Source organism: Dipodomys spectabilis, unplaced genomic scaffold (genome assembly GCF_019054845.1).
Source record: "Dipodomys spectabilis isolate Male_0828 unplaced genomic scaffold, ASM1905484v1 ptg000126l, whole genome shotgun sequence".
NCBI lineage: Eukaryota > Metazoa > Chordata > Mammalia > Rodentia > Heteromyidae > Dipodomys > Dipodomys spectabilis.
In genome coordinates, this window is record NW_024870803.1 from 4089916 (window position 1) to 4110422 (window position 20507).

The window sequence follows — 20507 nt, forward strand, 5'->3', positions numbered from 1 at the left end:
CTGCTCACCAGGGCCAGGCAGCAGCTCTTCTCCTCCTTCCCAAAGCCGGATCTGCAGCCAGATTCAGCACAGTTCACTGCCTGGAAACCCACCCCACCCTTGCCTTGCCAGTGGTGGCCACGGGCAGAGGAATCCCCATTTTTCCACCCTGAACTGTTTCCTCATCTTTTTTGGACCTCTCACCTGTCTGTTTTCCTCAGTGAGGTTTGGTGTCCTGAGCTGTCTCATGATCTAAGGAAAGCAGAAGGTTGTGTTCCAAGGGCAAAGTTATAATTTCTACTCAACGCTGCATTCTACAACTTTTCTAACAACGGCTAAGTGGTGCTTTCAACCATATCAAGGCCAGCTGTGCTGAGACAGACCGTGAAACTTCCACCTATTAGCAGATTATCCTCAAAGCCCAAAGGCATAAGGATGATTTTAGCCTCACCATATGGAATTAGAGTGGCTAAATAACTCACCTGTGGTGAGAAAGGAGGCGGAGCCAAAATCAAACCCTTATGGTGTGGTCCAAGGCCCAAGCTTAAAACCACAAGGCAAGACCTCCCCATTGTAAGGGTGGGAGAGGGGGAGCATCTCTTTTTTTTTAATGTGTTTCCAGTTGGCTGGTTGGTTTTGTATTTCATAACTACCTTCAGCCTCAAGAGAAGTATGACTCTGGCTTCCTTTCCTGGGCAAAGTCCATGGCTCAGCAGTACTGCTCTCTCTAGATGGGACCTCTGCACCGTACTAGCTCAGTAGCTGTGTCCCTTGTCTCTTTCCAACTTGCCCTCAGTTTCCCCATGGTTGAATCCAGTATGAGATTCACAGCTTAAGCCAGCTAAGCAGATCACAATATGGAAAAGCTTAGTTTCTATAATCTAAGCATCCACAGGGTTTCTTTATCAGATAAGCTCATGTTACAATTGTTCTGCAGTCAGAAATAGTTCTAGAACTCTTCCAATTTACCTGATTCTGCACCTGAACGAAACCATCTGCAGGGACACATGCTGTCTTCTTAGGCTTCAAAGGAGCTGAGCAGAATGGAATGAGGCCACTCTCACCAACATTTAAGTGTGGTGGCTCTGTCCTCTTTCTTCCTGGAGTCTGAGGGTCTTGTGCATTCATCAACATGACCAGTGGGAGCTTTTCCCCATCTCTGCCTCATGCACGGTCCCAGAGACACCAGCCTGGTTCCCAGGCTCCATTTTATGACAGTACACATGTACGTGGGCTCCTATGTTCTGGGTCTCGTGACTAGCAAAAGAGGAAGGGACTTTTCTAATGAAATCACAGAGCTCTCTGCCAAGGAGCAGGGGCTAGCATTCATTCCTCCAGTCCTCTGTATCAAAGACAATGCTGCTTTTGACCAAATCACCTCATTTTCTGGCTAGGTACACTGTGTTTTTGTTTTGTTTTGTTTTTTTTTGTCGGTCGTGGGGCTTGAACTCTGGGCCTGGGCGCTGTCCCTCAGCTCTTCAGCTCAAGGCGAGCGCTCTACCATTTGAGCTACAGCGCCACTTCCGGTTTTCTGGTGGTTTATTGGAGATAGGAGTCTCGTGGTCTTTCCTGCCCGGGCTGGCTTTGAACCGCAATCCTCAGATCTCAGCCTCCTGAGTAGCTAGGATTACAGGCATGAGCCACCAGCGCCCGGCTACTAGGTACACTTTCCAGCTTCCTCAGCCTGTAAAGTCAAATGATTCAATTCTTGCCCCATTGTTTAAAAGACAATGCTATTCCAAGTCAGCATAGACTTTGGTTGATAGAAGTACAAAAGTACAGAAAAGGCATGATTCCTTGAACAATCACGTGGGGTGGAGCTCCCACCAGACTCCGGCCCCAGCAACCCACACTATGCATGCTCCGAGCAACCTGGAGTTGTGGGTGGGTTCTTCTATTAGCCTATCCTAATATACTCTACTGTTCCCAAAATTTATCCCAAGTTCTTATTGGACAGGATCATGAAAAATAAGGCCATACTTTACAGCAAACTAGATTATTGAAACAAACAGCAAAAAACTATCAAGGTCAAAATGATGTATGTATGTACCTTTGAGTCTTGACAACGTATGAGTCTGAAATACAACTCTAATATACTACATTATGTTTATCACAGAGCCAGTGTCCCATTCATATTTAATAACACACTACTAGTACACTTACCCAATAAATACAAACTCTGCCAAAAAAAACTTCCATCTGAAAATTCTAAATTTAAACTTGAATAAAATAGTAAAATAGGGCTGAGAAATGTGTTTTAGTGGTAGAGTACTTGCCTAGCATGCATGAAGCCCTGAGTTTAATTCCTCAGTACCACATATGCAGAAAAACGCCAGAAGTAATGCTGTGGCTCAAGTGGTAGAGTGCTAGCCTTGAGCAAAAAAGAAGCTCAGGGGCAGTGCCCAGGCCCTGAGTTTAAACCCCAGGACAGGCAAAAAAGAAAAAAGTAAAATACTATTATTAGCCTAGGGCTGAAGAGCTGAGGAACAGCACCCAGGCCCAGAGTTCAGTCCCCATGACCAACCAAAAAAAAAAAAAAATTCATATGGACGTTTTCTCTGGGTGAGTCTCTTCCAGCCACAATGAGACCAGCACAGTAACACACTCATTGCTTATCAGGTTCTGCAAGGGAGCCGAGGTCACATCTATGGCTCGAGCCATAGATGACATAGGGTGTACAGGAAGTGAGCATGGGAAAACAATGCTTGTTAAGAGAAGTGGCCATATAAATGCCACTGCTCTACACGTCTAGAAACTTCCATAATGAAAAGGAAAAACAACCTCTGGAATGGGTCAAACCTTAAGTGGTGGCTACAGCTTTCTGGGAGTAATGGTTCACTGTCCACAGCCTTCCTGTTTCCTTCATGTTCCAGTCAGGTCCCCCTCATCCCTCTGCTGCCGCTGGGTCAGTCACCATTCCGTTTTCCAACCCCGAGATGAGACTGGCACAGCCCAGTTGTTAGCAGACCCCTCAGCAGACAGGGCCACAGGAAGCCAGGACAGGCCCAGGTCAGGATGAAACAACAGGGCTCAGACCACAGAAGCCAACCGATAGTGTGGCAGCCTGGCAGACGTCTAGCAGGGCTGGGTCCCCGCCCGGCGCCCAACAGCAGTGCCCACTGGGTCATGAGTGAGGAAGGCAGAACTCAGAATTTGGAGGTGGTCTCCCATTAAGGGAGAATGGTGGAGAACCCGAGGAAGGAGACTGTATACTTCAACCAAACGAAGGAGGGGAGCACTTGCCACCCAGACTGAGAATGCTTGGGAATTCATGCCACTTCCAGACAGAGCCAGTTCCAACGCTGACACAAGCTTCTCCACACTGCTCCACTCAGCTTTGCAGGCTCACACTCAGCCTTGTCTTATCAGCCAATCCCTGACCTGCTCCCAGCTACCCAAGTCTATGCCTTTGAAGCCTGGACCTGGCCCCTGCAACCAGCCAGGCACCTGGCTAGCTGCTCCTTTGGGCTGCCCCGCAGCCAGCCTACTGACCTCAGGCCTCCCTCTGGGTAAAGGGCAACACAGAGCAAAAGCTTCAGCCACCACAGTCTTATCTCCTATCTGTTTACAGAATGCCTGAAGGCCATCTGCCTCCACAACCCCTCAGGGCCTTAGCAAACAGGTACTAAAAAAACGTAGATGAGAGAGTGATAAGGAAGAGCCAGGCCACCAGCTCCAAAGACAGAGGCAGCCCTGAGGACTGAGCAGTACCAGCAGACCCTGCCAACTGCCAACCAGAGCCTGCAAGGTAGCACGTAGCCCGTGGGTACCCCGACTCTGGCTGAGCTGCCTCAGCCCATTCTGCGCTTGGTGCAGTCATACGGCCTCTCCCAGATCACAATGAGTTGTGTAGGAAAGACCAAACTGCCCAAGCTCTGCCAGAGAAACACACAAAACAAACAGCAGCTCCAGAGAGACCCTCAGGAGAGGCAGCCGCCTGTGCCTGAGCCCCATGGAACACAGACAAGGCTGAAAGCTCCCAAGGAGAGGCCTTCAGAAGCACATCAGCAGGGCCAGGGCACAGCCTGGGGCCCAGGAACAGAGCAGGTTTCTGGTGCCAAGGAACCCAGTCGCCTCTCTACAGTGGCCATGTGTGTGGGAAATCTTCAAGCAAGTACCTTGATGCCTCAGAGCCACTTCTAGTCACCATGTCTTCAATCAGCATTTCCCAGGACATCTTGCAACCCTCAAGTCTAAACAGAGCCATCACTTTGCAAAAACAGGTTAGTTCAAAAATCATGGCATACAGCAAACCCTGGCCGGGTCGCTGCTGCACCACACGGGGCCTAAAGCCACCAGCCTCATGAGCCATAAACTTCTTTCTTGTAAAATGAAAGGGGGGGAGGGAGGGAGAGAAGGAAAGATGGGAGAGAAGGAAAGATAGGAGAGAGGAGAGAGGAATGAGAGGAAAGGGAGGAGGAAGGAGGAGAGAGGGAGGGAGGAAAAGAGAGGGGAGAGAAGGAAATTAAATGACGGCATGAAGGAAGGTACACCAGAGAAGCAAAGTCGCCTCTGCCAGATCTGCCCTGGCTGGAGCTGTGCAGAAGAATTCAAGGCAGAAACTCTCCTAGCTAGCAGGGCTAGACCTGTTCCCAAGACAAACACACAGCAGAGGAAAATAGAAACAAGATGTATGTGCTGTGGGAGGGGTGAGGGCGAGGGAGGAGCTCTTATGCCAAAAGAAAAACTCAGTCTAAGGACTAGAGATGGCCAAGTCCAAAGGAGAACATCAGACTGCTTCATTCTGCATTCTGCTGTCAATAAAATGCGCATACACGCAAGCACACACACACACACACACACACCCCTCAACACAGAGTATAGGGGTTCAGGTCCAGCACACACTCACCTGCAGTCTTATTGCACTCGAAGTTTATGACACTCATCCGCTGAAAGCCAGAGCTGCATTCATCACCTCCAAAATATATCAAGGTGAGGTCTCCATCTGAGTACCTAGATTTGTGTGCATATACATACAAATGGAGTTTGTTGAACCAAGATAGAAACTTCAAGTTTTACAAACTGCTTATGAACCCTTCTGCATGCTGGCACGAAACAGCAAACTCTCAAGGTAGCTGGGCAAATGTTGTAAGGAAACGTCTCCAATGTCCAGCGCCGTCATCCAGAGTGCCGGCAGAGCACGGCCAGGAGGAGGGCGCTCCTGCTCTCAGTTTGGGATTTCATACAAAGTAAACAAATGCCGTGGAACCAGACATCCCTTCTAGCAGCTGTCCAGAGCACCTCCTACCTCAACGGTCCTGGACAACAATAAACCTCTACAATGCTCTCTGATGGAATTAACAAGTTAGGGTCACAAGAACTGCACTGAGGAGCTATTTTCAACTTGTATATATAGCTAACAGGGTTTCAGGTTCTCAAAATGCCCAAAGAAAATCAAGATTCCTCACAAACATAAGCTTTAAATACAAGAACTTAAAGTACCATCCATGCATGGAAAAAGACAAGCATGAGGCCCTGACTTTAAGCTCCAGTACCAGCAGCTAAATAAATAAATAGGCCTTGGGGGAAAAAATACAAGAGTATGTCAACTGTAAACTACATAAATTTCCTACGGCATAGTTCCCTACAAACAATAGACTTATAAAATCAATGGTTCTAACAGACCCATTCTTATAAAACCAGGAAAAGCATCCAGCTGTTTAGGAACAAATGTCAGCTTGCCCAAGTCATACCGGAAGGAGTGCTGGCCCGAACTTCCCGGTGCTCAGAGAGCCGAAGGAGGAATTTTGCACACACAACACAAGTGACAACCACGAGGCAGGGCTTACACACCGGAGGGTCTGGTTCTGGTGTCTTCCTGATATTTTGACTTGAGTAGAATCAGTCTTCTTCACTTGGCAAACTGCAGCCTCTTTGTTATTGCAGATCTGGACGTCAGCGTTTCCACACACACTCATGTAAAATGTGTATTCTTTTCCATCCGCAACATAGTACCCTACAGATGTGAGACATAAGAAGAGCTGGCTTCCATGGACAGGCACACACAGCGTGGCACTCCTGAAGGCAAACCTGACCCCTGTCTGCCAGTCCAGTGAGGCCCTGCCTCTCCCAGCCGGAAGCAAGGCAGAGCAGGGACCACGCACCGGTCTGCTGGGCAAGGGGTCTGAGGTCGATGGCGATGTCGTGCTGCTCGCTGTTCAGGAGGCAGGTTCCGCTCTCCAGGTAGTCTCGGTGGCAGGCGTACTCGGTGATCCACTCAACCTCGTAGCGGCAATTGGACTTGGCAGTGAGCTTGGGAATGGTGCCCTACCAGCAGCAAAAGGAGTGGACAAAGAGTTCTAAACAACATCTTAAATGCACGTGCCCAATGCTTTGGAAAGCTCACCGACAGATTAGGTTTTTTTATTTTTCTGTTCTTGGTTTTTGAATCAAACTTGACACAATGATTAAATGACTTATAGAAACTTACTTTTACCTCTTTTAAAACTTCTATCGTATTTTAACTTTAATTTTTTTTCCATCTGACTTAGAACGACTCCATCTACTTTCAACTCGCTACATAGCAACACTCACACTTCAGCCAGTGCAGGTATCCTGACGTGAGGGTCACAGAGAATCATGACCCCACAGGCAGCCCGAGAGAACCACTGCGGTCTTCTCCCGAACTGAGAGCCTCCCAGCGCCCTCCAGGACTCACCCCAAGGGCAAGCACCAAAAGCCTCAACTGCAAAAGCCACAAGATGGAGGAGTGAAGGCTTATGACTAAATGTGTCTTCACCCACAACAGCTTTATCCCGTTCTGTTTTGTGGTTTGTATAGTGTTATGGGGTTGTTTTGTTTTTGTTTTTTTTTTTTTAGGTAGAGTTTTATTAAGCTACTCAGACTATCCTTGAATTCTTAACGTCTCCAGAGTGCTAGGGTTAAAGACTTGTACCACCATGCCCAGCTCAGAGCAGCTTTGAGGGCAGGCACCACGTAACTGACACCTGGCCAGTCTTAGAAAGGGGTCACAGATGTCTCCCAGAGAAACCATGTCCCTTCTTTCCTTGGTATGCCTCCTACCCCATGTACATGGTCAGCCAGCACTGGTGGTACATGCCTGTAATCCAAGCCCTTGGAAGATCAGTCAGGACAATCCTGAGTTCTAGCCCACCATGGGTCTACAGTGAGACAGAATACTGTCTAGAATACACACACATACACACACACACTACCTAGTGTGAAGCAAGCAGCTCTCATAGTGAGCCCGAGATCAGAGCTCTCCAGGAAGCTTGCTTCATCTTCCCACCAAGCCCCAGGCCCTTGGGATTATCCCAAGCCCCGCCCCGCGCCTGCCCGCCCGCCCGCCCAAAACACGGATGTGTGTCACACGAGGGATTCGGGCTGAGCTTACAGCTTTGCCGCCACCCTGAGGAAAGCACTCACCTCCCTCCGCTCAGACGGGCACACAAACGTGATCGTCACCGCGGGGCTGTGGCCATCACAGAAGTCCAGCTGCCCTGGCTCTTCCCTTACATAGCTCAGGACAAGCCTGTGGGAGCCGTACACAGAGAGAATCACAAACACATACAGCAGGCTCCAATTAACATCCTATCCTGAGCACTTACTGCATGGGGACGCAGGAGAGGACAAAAGAAACAAACTATAGCAGCGACAGCACAGAACAACTTCCATTTCCATTCCAGAAAACAGCTTAAAAGCAACCTATTGTTAAAAGTCAAATAAAATGGCCAGAGTATAAACTGAAAATACTTAAAAGACTAAGGGGAGCTGCTTGAGCTTTCAAATGAATACTTTCATAAATGACATAAAGCCGAGAGAGCAAAGCAGAGCAGAGCAGAGCAGAGCAGGCCAAGGGCACTACTGTCCCCAAGGCTGCAATCTTTTCCTCTTGAAACAACAACTTTGTGCAAGCCAAAAAGTTTGCTCATAGGGTGCAAGCAGCCGGCCCAGCAGCACCAGCCAGGCTCTCCTGAGCACCCAGAGATCTCCGGCGAGGGCCTGCCAGGATGGTCAGCACCGGTCAGAGGGCCCCTGCCTTTGCTGTGGATATGCCCAGCATCCCATGCACCAAAACACAAGTGCTAAAAATAGATGCCCTGCCTCTTCTCCCCGTCCAGCACACATTGCTGCCCACATTTCATGGCCCACATTTCTCTAGAACCTCGGCAGCCTGCCCAGATCTGAGTCATTGGCCTGTCACTCCCAACACTCGGCCTCATGGTCCACATGCTGCAGCAGTGGCCCCGAAGGGTCGGGGACTCTAAGAGTAAAAAGAAAGTTAGACAAGTGGGTTCTATACCAACAATTCTGGTGTCTTTCTAACAAGAAGACATGACAGCACACACAGGGGAAGACTACGCAAGGACACAAAGGAAGACAAGAGACAAGACCCGGGACAGGCCACAGGAGAAAGCAACCCAGCTGACACCTTGCCTCAGACTTTTGTGACCTGACAGTGAGGAAATAAAAGTTCTGTGGCTTAAGCCCCACAGTATGCAATATTTTCCTGTCAGCTTGAGCAAATTAATATGGATGGGTATATAGAAAATTCCAGCATTTTTAACTTAGGCCATGCTGCAGTGTCCTCTGCAGACAAAACAGCAATGCGCACTGCACATCAGTCCTCACGCCTCCCCAACACAGCAACAGCTCCAGACCACAGCCAAGCAAAACAAGGCCTATGAGAGGCCCCAGGAGGGAGAAGAGGAAACCTGTTCAGAACATGATCACCTACACATAACAAAAGAAACCTTCTTCTTGCCAGAGGAGGCACAAAGCTGTCAAAGAAGCAACCGCTCTCCACTGGGAACTGGGGTGCTCGTGCCCTGGACCTAAGCGCAAGGTTGTCCTGGAGGACAACCAGCACACTGCCAGTCCTGTTTCCTGCCCTCTATGGAGGACATGACTGGTCCTAGGGAATGAAAACCATGAGAAGCCCCCTGAGGGGACATGACCTCCTAAAGCAAACAGAGGCCTGGGATGTGGCCTAGACCACTGTCTGCATTTACTCCCACGAGTACCATAGGACTAGAAAGTGAGCAACAAGAAAAGTCTGATGAGACTCAGTTGTCACCGATGGCCTTAAAAAAGCATATGGGAAGAAGCAAGTTCACAGACTGACCCCAAGCTCTTCTCTACAAGTCAGTTTAACCATTTTTATTAGCATGTGTCAATTATGCAAGCAATTGGCTTCACTGTAAGATCTTCATCCCTGCATATAACACAGATTCTATTCACACGGACTCCAGTCACTCCCACCGTCCTCCGGCTCCCAGCCCCTTCCTTGTCCCTAAACCAGCCCCTTGTTGACTGAAAATGCAAACCACAGTGGAGGTCGATGACTGACCTGTCCTTGCTCACCAGCTTCAGCCCATCCTTGGGCTGGCCCACGTCAAACCCCTCATTTCCTCTCAGCAGGCAGGCAGCAGCACCAGTAGGACAGGCACGCAGCTGTGGGCTCGAGCCCCGGAGGGAGTCTGGAAAACATCGCAGGTGACATTCAAGCAGATGTGTCAGATACAGTCCCCACGTGTATCCTGAGGTCCAGGGTCTTGCCAAACAAATGACTGGATTTTTAGTCAGTTAAGTGCACAACCCCCACCCAGAGGCCCAGGTGAGCCCTTCTAAAGCATTGGTGAGGAAATGTGAAGTACTGCTCTGCCTGACCATGATAGGCCCTAGTGGACAGATCAGACACAGACACAGACAGGGACACAGACACATACATACATACATACACACACACACACACACTCTCTCTCTCTTTCTCTCTCTCTCTCTCTCTCTCTCTCTCTCTCTCTCTCTAACTTTGTTCTAGCCTCTTCTACTCACTTTGGTCTAGCCTATCTTGCTCCCACTCTCTGTCTCCCTCCCTCTCTCCCTCTTATTCTTCTTGTCTAGCCGTACACCGATACAGTGGCTGGTGTGTGCTTTCACAGGCTGGAGGAGAGGACAGAAACACAGTAATGCATCCTGAATACACTAGACCTTTCAAACCACAGCAGGCAGCTATGGCAAGTGCAGCTGTGTTTCCCGACTCTTACATCTTAATGCACAGGCTACCTGGCTGGCTCACTCCATACCTCCTCCTACCTATCCATATGCTCCACAAAAGTATCCAGAACCTCAAAACATGCCCAGCCACAGAAGTGGTGAAACTCTCCTGTGGGTGGGGGTTAGCCACCGCTTCCCGGGCAGAGGGAGAGGATGCCCCTGCCTCCTGCCATGGGGGTCACCTGCCAACAAGCAGGGCAGCAAACCTGTGGCCCACGGCAGAGTCCAAGGGCCACGTGATGGCCCCTTGGTTCCTCTCCCAGTGCCACTGCGCCCAGGCCCTCAGGGTCACACCGCCTGGGTTCCCAAAGGCAAAGGAAAGGCATGTGCTTGCAAACAAAAGATGGACACCTGGCCATACATCTCTCTGTCCACGAAAGCAGCAGGGTCACATCCAAGGTCACTTCAGGGCAGAGGATGTGAATACAAAATGGGGAGCCAGGGAGATCAACACTACTCTGAGAACCAATGCAGCAAATTCAACCAAAACTGCTACTCATGGGAAAGAAAAAGTAATGTTTGTAAGACAATGGCCAGTGAGTTCAGATAATCTTCAGGAGGATAAAAGACCAGAAATCTAAATGTTTTCCAAATCAAAACAGCCTGTTTCAGAAGTCAATATTCCACGAGAACTCAACTTTAACACCAACCTTGAATGACTGACCCACTGAAAATGAAGGGCAAAGGCTGTCCCTGACAAAGGGACCACACAAAAAATCTAAGTGAAGTTCATCTCTGGCTAGTTTGGGGAGCCATTTAGGGGTATATTTATTATTGTAACTATTTAGAAATAAGTTCGACCTAATCAGTAACACGGCTTTCCACACAGAACAAAGACGGGAGAGGAAGGGCAGCCCTCCGTGCCCCTCACCCATCACGCTCACCTATGTCTCTACACACGTTGATGAACAGGGAAGTGTCGGGATCAGAGTCATCCACCAGGTAGCCTCCGCTCAGCTTGATCAGAGGGTTTAAATCGTGTTTCTTCAACTCAGCGTCGAATGCATAGCATGGAACCTGGGAGGGAAGGAGAAGAGAGAACCTTCCTTCATCGCACACCCTGGGACTCGTGGTCAGACAAGCTTGAGGCCGATACCACACAGCGCTGGGCTCCGTTCCCGTGGCCTTCCAGGCCATGGTGCCGAGGACGAAGGACCCGTGAAAAGGGTGGACAAGGGTGCCATCCTCTGTGGTTTCTAGTGCTGTTCTCACCTACTCGAAGCTGCGCTTCTGCCCCTGCCTCCTCAGGGCACCACCCCTCTTCCCGCCTCTCCCTCTCACCACCTCTCCCAGTACAATACCTACCACCATGCTTGTCTCTGAATCCCCCACTGCTACCCTCACATCTGTGCAACTTTCAGCTCAATTCCTTGATCCATCCCTATGCACCAACCCTTCTTCCTCACTCCCTGCTCTCCCTAGTGCCCTCCTGAATGCTAGCAGATGGGTGTCTGTCTCTTCCCCATCAAGGCCACACCTGCCAGGGGACTTTGACAGCTGCCAGATGAGGCTTATAATTCAGTCTTCCAAGCCTTATCTGGTCTGAAGAACCCGCCATGTTTCCAACCATGGCCTGCCTTGGACAGCTAGCTCTGCCCCTTGCGTCCTGGACCCCCCAGCAGTGCCTCGCAGCAGGTTCTTTCTCAAACATTCCTCAGCATCCCTCTGGCTCGCTAAACACAGGTCTCCACAGCAGGCCCAGGACACCTCACCCCCTTGTCTACGTACCCTTTGGTGTCCGGTGGAATGTAGCCTAAATCCCTACTGGTGACCCCAGCCCAAGAACTCTAGCTCTCACCTTTCCCTGTAACTCCTGCCTTGCGGAACCAACAGAACAGCTGCGTTTGTGAGCACAGACTCGAGACAGGGTGCTCAGGCTCAAGCTCCGTTGCTGAGCAACGTTGGATGAGCAAACTACCTCAGTTTCCCCATGTATCAGAAGGAGAGGATGAGCTTCATGGTTTCTCAGGGCTGATGTACACTACAGGTGGCTCTGCTGTCATTAAGTGTAACCACCATCACTCTCAGACACACAATTCAGGTTTAACATTTAAAACTGGACTCTGATTTCTCCCCCAAACACGCTCTCACTCCAGTGTTCCCCACGTCAGCAAACGGGACAAGCATTCAATCAGATTCTCAGGCAAAGACTGTGAGCTCTGGCATAGCCCCCCTTTCTTAGATGCTACACGTACCTACTGGCAAGTCCCCGCAGTCCTGATTTCAAACTCCATCCTGGGCTCCCTTTCCCCCTCCTCCACCAGCCCCCCCCCCACCTCCAGTCCTCCTGCCTGCTCCAAGTCTCTCTGGCTACAGCATGGCCACACCCTTAGCCTCCACCCAGTCTCTACAACCACAGGCTTCAGCTTTCAAAAGAGATCGGCCCACACCTGTCCTTGCACCTTCCCACTCTGCAGAGAATAGAAAGGAGGCCAGTCTGGTCCCCTCCCCCGTCCCCACACTCAAGCCTCTTCCTCCTCTGCCCTCTGCTCACCCCACACAGCCTTGGCAACCTCCCACTGCAGCCCCGCCCTAGGAACGGAGGTTGCCTGGATCCCTCCTTCACGTCCTTCGGGCCTCAAACAAAATGTCTCCACCTAGTAAGGCATTTTCTGAGACCGCTTTGTGGCCCTTCTCGGCCTTCCATTTCTTCATAGCACGGACATGCCACGTGGTACCACACACTGCTATCTGGCCTGACCCCTCCCTGAAACAGGGCCTCCGGCCTGGAGACAGCCCTAACCAAGGCTTCAGAAAATGCCAGGTACAAAGCACCAGCTTAGTCAGAATCTACTCAAGAAAATGCACTCTAATTTATGGCCGTGTCTATGGACAAATGGCTCTCTTAATGTGTCAAGGAACTCATTAGTGTCATGAGACCCTGTACATGAAAACCTTTGCCTCATTGTGAAACAGAGCATTCAAGCCCAAAGATGCACCCAGAAGTAAAAGGCTCCACTTACCAAGAGAAAGAAAATCACTGATTAAATGACCTGTTTTAAGATACCCTAAGGAATACTCTCAAAATCCATGTTCCGGCAACCATTTCCAAGTAGTTGCCTTTATTTCCATGGAAACACTTCCTAAAATTTTCTCTTTTGGGTTTGATGCCATGCATAAGCCAGACTAAGTACAAAATTTAACTGCTTAATAGTTAGCTTTCAAGTTTTTCTTACGAAGATGCTATCAAATCCGCAGGCAGGCTTTAGCTTACTGACCTTTTCCTCGGGCCTGATTCCAGAGATTTCTCAGAGAGCTAGAAGGGCCTATCTAACAACTTTATAGTTCTGCACAGCTTCACAGCATGTAAACTCCGGCCTGCCAAACCCACAAAGCCATCTCCCACCACCCAACAAACTTCCCCAATCCAAAGGAATCCCTGATAAGTGAGGAGACTGGCATGCAGAACCGCAGTGAAGGCCACATTCCCACAGAAGGCACAGAAAAGAAAAGGAGGTTATCTCTGCAGGCTAGCTGGTGTTCAGTGAAAGCAACCATATGTGTCTCTAATCCCACAAATCTAAAGCTTGTCATCCACAGAAAATCATGTGAGCCCATTCACTCATGAGGGGAATGAGTCAGCTGGCTGGTTAGGGAGAAGCCAAATACAAGCCTGAGACAGAAATGGAGACACTATGGCACGAGGCCAAGAATGAAAGGGGGGGGGGGGGGAGCTGCCACTCTGGAAAGAACCTACTTTGATTCTAGCTCATGCAAGGACTCTTCTCTTCGAGGATTCCAGGTGGAGGTGTCCATGCCCCCACTGCTGGCAGTGCCACCCTTGTGCTGCCATGTCACTCCAGGAGAGGAGAGAAAACACCCCAACAGTGCTCCACAGAACTAGAGTGTGGGTGGCAAATAGCAGTCCAGGACGCCAGAGGAATGCCTCCTACTTCCTGCCCCACCGTGCAGGGCAAAGGAGACATTCACCAGCTTGGGAAAGGAACTGTCAGCAACATCCTATACACTGTGCTAACATGGACGCTGCACTGCATCTCGCCAGACTCTAGCAAGAACACAGCAAGCCAGCAACTTCCAGGTACCAAAGACATACACACAGTATTCTCAGGAAATAATTATGAGCCAATCACCAGTGGCTCACTCCTGTAATCCTAGCTACTCAGGAGATCCAGAAAACTGCAGTTCAAGGACAGAAAAGTCTGTGAGATTCCAGCTTCAAAATAATCAGCAAAAAGGCAGGCTGGCCAGCCAAAGGCTCACGCCTGTAATCCTAGCTACTCAGGAGGCTAAGATCTAAGGATCATGGTTCAAAGACAGCCCAGGCAGGAAAGTCCAAGAGATTCTTATCTCCAATAAACTACTTAGAGAATGGGAAGTGGCACTATGGCTCAAGTGGTAGAATGCCAGCTTTGAGTTGAAGAGCTGAGGGACAGCGCCCAGACCCAGAGTTTAAGCCCCACAACCAACAAAAAAAAAAAAAAAAAAAGAGCCAAGATTTATGTTTAAAACTCTCCCCAGAATTTATACAGCATAGGTGTAAATGGCACTGTCCAAAACTACCATGATCTCTGTCTATCTTTCTGAATTGGACACAGGGAAACAGGGCAAATATGACAAAGGAAGGTATGGAAAAGAAAAACACTTGAAGCTAAGCAGCTGAGACTTCTGGAGGTATTTTGGAGGATGAGGAGTGTTTTCCAAGTACATCAAGCATGAGTAATTTATTTTTTTTTACTGATCCTACTGAAGCCTATACACAGTGCAGCCCGGGACCGCCCATGTCCCAGCAGTCACTGCGCTCTCTGGTCCTTTCCCTCTAACAACTCTCCCAAGGGCAGAGGGCAATCGGGAATACGGCTGAGCCGGGGCCCCAGAAAGCAAGAACCAACTCAAAACTGGAAAGTGACCATGGGTTCAGTCAATAAAAACAGCATAGGAAAAGAGACAAATAAAGAGGCAGTAACTCAGAACAAATTGCTAACACTTCTCCTGCTTCTTCAGATCAGCTTCTATGAGAAATCAATCTTCGAGAAAAATACAGACTCTGGCTCCCTGTCCCCAAAGACCTCTCAGAACACTGGCTACACAAAGCTATCAAAGCCACAAGGAAAGGACTTCAGGCTGGACGAGACACACAGGTGTCGGTCACGTAAGCCTGCATTTTTATAGTCCTGTAAAAACGTAAGCACCATTCTTAGTTCTGGGTCATGAGTGGGACAGGAGTTCTTACAGAAAACAAGTTGCCACTTGTTTCTCCAGGAAAGCATTGTTTCCTAAGTAGTGGGAGATACCATTGTCACTTTGGACACTCTAGATGAAACAAAACCCTCAATGTCTCTAGCAGGTTGGATAATTAAGCCCAGAAGAATGTCTGTGGGGCTCAAAAAGGTCAGGGGTGTGGTGGAGGAACTAAAAAACTCAGCCACCTGAACACCCTACCCCACCCTGCACTTTGAGATGTCACTTTGAGATGTTTTTCCGACTGCCAGCAATATAGGCTTAAGTTTTACAACCGAGAGTTTAAATTTTACACCACTTCCCAATTATATCGGCCTCCTTTCCACTTTAAACTGGGGCTTGAATTCAGGGGCTTGAGTTTGGTAGCCCTGACATTCTACCGCCTGAGCCAAGACTCCAGCTCTATATTTTTCTTCACTGAGCATCCTTATAGGATTTTCTGGAAAGAAATATTTTGCAGGGGGGGGGGGGGAGGAAGGATTGGGACTGGGGGGGGGAGGGGGGAGGCTGGGAAGGGATGTGAAGGGTAAACAAAGGAGGAGGCTGCAATACTTGGTAAGAAATGTACGCATTATCCTGCCCATGTAATTGTAACCCCTCTGTACAGTATGTTCACAAATAAAATAAAATATTAAAAAAAAAAACATTATAAAAAAAAAAAAGAAATATTTTGCCTCTTTCTCTTCAGACTATCTTCTCTTTAAGGATGACCATATTTTTAAAAAACCACTGAAAATTTATTTACAACTTCATTTTTCAACAGTAAACACTTTTTGCCCTCTTCAGTTACACAGTATGAGGCCAATAGTAAAAATTACTGATCACTACCATTTGTTAGTTCTTAAGTCCCAACAGTCTCTGCACACAACCCATAAGGACAGGAACCTAAAGGCCAACCGTGAGAAGAGTCAGTTATCTTATCTGAGCAGGACCAGGACTGCAGGATCTGAAGGGGGTGGGGGGGGTCTCCCCTGTGTCCCACAGCCAGGAACAATCAGGGCAGACCCACAGGGTGGGGTGGAGAAGAGGGAAATGCCAGGAGACTCCCTGTATGGCATTTCAACTATACTTAACAACGCTAACTACATACCAGTGTTGTGTCTTCAAAGTGACTGAGTCTATTTTAAGTATTCTCACCCCAGTAAACCACTTTACTAAGCTCAATCCCACCATTCCACAATGCATTCCAAAACAGCATCCTATACATGAGTGGGAGTGATAGGACCTTGTATTTTTTTTTTCCAGTTGTGGGGCTTGAACTCAGGGCCTGGGTGCTGTTCATGAACTCTTTTGCTCAAAGCTAGCACTCTACCACTTTGAGCCACAGCTGCACTTCTAGTTTTTGAATGGGTAATTGGAGGTAAGAGTGTCATGGGGACTTTTCTGCCTGGACTGACTTTGAACTGTGATCCTCAGACCTCAGCCTCCAGAAGAGCTAGGATTACAGGTGTGAGCCACGAGTGCCCATCTGATGTGGACTTATAATACCACTGAAACAGTATGGAGCTGTTGAGGGAATAATTAAGTAGCAGTAACATTTGCCTCTAAGGTAAACTGAGGAGTAAACTGTGAAGATGCCTGGCCGAGATTCTGAGGCTATCTTGAAGACACTCCAAGGCTGAAGAGAGGGGTTCAATATGGAGAACAAGTGGGGACAAGCATCAGGATGGGGTCGACCACAGATGCAGAAAAATAAATGATAATATTAATCTAAACTTCAGCCCAACTCCATCATACACAGACAGCCTATGGCACCCTACACTGTCTTGTGACATTTTAAATGCCTAGAACCACCTAGAAAAGTTTTTAACAATTAAATCACGTATCATCTCTGCTCAAATAAAAAAAAATTCTAAAGAACCCAGGTTCTTTATATATAATCCTAGCTACTCGGGAGGCTGAGATCTGAGGATCACTGCTTGAAGCCAGCCCAGGTAGGTAGGCCAGGAGACTTTTATCTCCACTTAATGATCTGAAGACTAGAAGTGAAGCTGTGGCTCAAAGTGATAGAGTGTGTTAGCCTTAAGCAAAGAGCCAGAGAGCACCCAGGCCCGAGTCCAAGCCTCATGGAAAAATAATTTTTAAAAAAATAATAAAAACTTTTAAAAAATTTTCACTCTGAAAGGTTAAAATTGGTATTACAAATCTTAAAGGTAGACTCTGTGATTATGTCATCTTAAATTCCCTAGTTACCTCTTTTTTAGCTTTAAATGTGTCCTTCTTGCAGGCCGCAGTAGTCCTCCACTCAAAGTAATGCACACATTCTGTTGCAGTTACAAATTCAGGAGTACCCTATTAAAACAAAGATGGTTAAAGTAAGTTACCACATCATACATCAAGTCTCTCTCTAAATTTAGAACACAACAAAGGCCAATGAAAGAAGAGCAGCAGGAAGAGCAGGGACACAACTACTTCACTCAGATGAGATCAAGAGGTTCCCAAACTGAGAAATTCAAAGGAAAAAAAAGCATCCCCAAATCCACTGGCCCAAAGCCGTAAGCGCATCCAGTAAAGCTGTGTGACCGTCCAGCTGTGCAAGGGCGGTGTGCTCACAGGAAGCGATCCTGGGAATGGAGACTTCCATGTTCCCTGAACCAAATGCCAACAAAAGCAAAGCCAGCAAGCATGACCTCAGGCTTCCTGTGAGGAGGACTGGGAGGCCATGTGCATCTGGAGTGGGGGCACTGGGCAGAGCCCACCCTCAGGGCAGCTCTCCAGTCACACTGCCTCAGGCTGAGGACACACAGTTTCCCTCAGGGCCAGCACAGAGTTAAGGGAAATTCAAGTGCAGCAGCAGCTGCCCTACCCTGTCACACAAATCCTCCTGCCCCAAGGCACCACACTCTTTCAAGCTCTCCGTGGGTACAGGGTCAGACCAAGGCTAATCAAGACAGACATTACGGGACAAAAGATGCAAGGCTCACAGTACTACTTCTTAACATAATATTGGCAAGAAGCCTGGTAGTCACCGGGTTTCACTCAACCTGACTCTTCTCAATACCTGGCTTCTCACTCCCATTCAAGCCAATCACAGCACTGGTATACTAACTAGTTCTATTGCTCAGAAGTTGTGTATTCCAAGTTCCTTTCTAAAACCCTGCAAATCACGTAAGAAAGATAAGCATTGTGCTTCACCCAACTGTGTCTCTACCCAGCATCAGGTACTGAACCCCCTCCCTGCTGGCTAGGGCTTCTGACCCAATCAGGTCTCTCAGTTTCAATATAAATGAGAAGGGGAGAATTCTGCTTTAGAAAATTGAACATTCCACCCCAAAACCATCAAGATGAAATACTGGGACTAGGTACATACTTCAAGTGGCAGGGCATTTGTCTAGCCAGCACAATCAATCCCCAGGTTCCTCCCCCACCCCCAAATAAAAGACTGGAATGCTTGCTAGGGATAGAAGTATAAGGAAGAAAAGTATGCCTGTGACATAAACAGAACCCAGGGCTTTGCGGTTCAAAATAGAATGGCTCTGAACTGTACTTCAAATTTCACTTTAAACTTGTAAGTTTAGGACTCCTTTATTTACGGGTCTTGGTGGTGATTTAACTGGAGATCTGGTTTCCTCATAGTCTAATACAGTCATGTGTTATTAAGCCTGGACTTACGGTGAGGAGGGCAGGCACTGTCACAAAGCAGCGCAGGACTCACCAGTGTCTTTCCACACAGGAAGGTGATGGTGCTCTGCACTTGGTGCCCCGGGCCTGCGTGCTGGCAGGCCGTGGTCGTGTTGAACTCCAGGAGGGATCTGCTCGTGCTTTTCAAAAAAGAGTCTCCTATTTGAAGAGGAAAGAGAATCAACAGGCAGGACATAAAACCCACGTTCTCTTCAGATATTCCAAGGCATAAACAACCAAGTTACAAGTGGTACTATGAGTTATATCTGAAAGTTTATAATCCTACGAAACAATCACAGTACCAGAATTCTCCATCTCAGGAAGTGACTCTACCCACCCTTAGCTGTTTGGGCAGAGTCATGACTTCATTATCTTCTCTTTTTCTGTCACACTCAGTACATCAGAACGTTTTGCTGCAGAGTCCCTCCAGTTCAGACCCGTCCACACTCCACCATCTCTGCTACCACTCAAGACCCTCTCAGCTGCTGCCATAGCGGCACACTGGTGCCCAAGCCTCCACCGCTGCCTTTCTCACTACCACTCTTCCCACCCATCATGCACAAACAGGATCTATCTCTGAAAACGTAAAGATAAATTAACTGCCCATAACCCTGGCTACTTAGAAGGACGAGAATTGAGAGTCACAATTCAAAGTCAGCCTCAGCAGGAAAGTGTGAAGTGAAGCTGTGGCCCAAGTGGTACCCTGACAGCCTTGACCAAAAAATAGATGGGACAGTGCCGGTCCCAAGTTCAAGCTCCAGCAAGAGAGAGACAATGAGCTTTCTGCGCCTGGCACAAGCAGAGGGACTGGGAGATCATGCAGCAGAAGCAGAAAAAGGCAAACAAGGAGGAACCTCGTCCTCCGCCAGTGCCCGGTGCATTGCCCGAGCCCCACAGGGCCCAGCACGGATGGATGGCGCTCCCTTTGCCCTGATCTGCTGCGGGTCCCTTGGCGCTTTCTCCCCCGGGGTGGCGCTCTGGGCCTGGGCTGCGCCTGACCCCTTACCGAGTCAGATAATGACCTCTGGGTCAACTGCAGCGCGGTTCACGGCCTGATCCCCCCCCCCCCCCCATCCCGTACAGCCCTCCCTCCGGCAAAAAACGAAAGGCGCTGGGAAAGCCAGAAAAAAACCGTAGGCGCGGGCTGGGGGGGGGGGGGGGCAGCACTGTGAGGCCGGGGCGGGGCCTGAGGGCAGGGGTGCCTGCAGGGTGCCTCAGGGAAGGGGGGTGGGAAGGGAGCACGCGGAGGAGTGCAGGAGGGAGGGGGAGGCAGGCAGGGGCGGAGGCGCAGGACGCAGCGAGCCGCAGTCAGAACTCGGCACTGCGGAGCGGAGCGGAGCGGGTGAAAACCGAGGAAGTCAGCAAATCGGAGACGTCGAGGGGACTGGAAAATCGGGGGTTCGAGAGCAGTCGAAGGGACCGGTGAGTGGGCCATTGGAGCCGCCCAGCAACCGGGATCGGCCATTGGAACCTTGCCGGCAACGAATCGGCCATCAGAGCCACCCAGCAACCGGGATCTGCCATCGGAGCCGCCCAGCAACCGGGATCGGCCATTGGAACCTTGCCGGCAACCGCGATCGGCCATCGGAGCCGCCCGGCAACCGGGATCGGCCATCGGAGCAGCCCGGCAACCGGGATCTGCCATCGGAGCAGCCCGGCAACCGGGATCTGCCATCGGAGCAGCCCGGCAA

The 20507-nt window shown here is 49.3% G+C and overlaps 1 protein-coding gene across 1 annotated transcript in view; it reads right to left on the minus strand.

Annotated features, from left to right (window-relative positions):
- Positions 1 to 20507, minus strand: part of Igf2r (insulin like growth factor 2 receptor) — an 87700-nt gene that overhangs the window by 45045 nt on the left and 22148 nt on the right. Inside the window, exons 3-10 of the mRNA XM_042689755.1 lie at positions 18851 to 18975; positions 17389 to 17487; positions 10881 to 11013; positions 9290 to 9419; positions 7366 to 7471; positions 6084 to 6246; positions 5773 to 5935; positions 4829 to 4932 (exon numbers count right to left, since the gene is read on the minus strand). Of these exons, the coding sequence (XP_042545689.1) occupies positions 4829 to 4932; positions 5773 to 5935; positions 6084 to 6246; positions 7366 to 7471; positions 9290 to 9419; positions 10881 to 11013; positions 17389 to 17487; positions 18851 to 18975 (1023 nt within the window). The remainder of the gene's footprint in view (positions 1 to 4828; positions 4933 to 5772; positions 5936 to 6083; positions 6247 to 7365; positions 7472 to 9289; positions 9420 to 10880; positions 11014 to 17388; positions 17488 to 18850; positions 18976 to 20507) is intronic.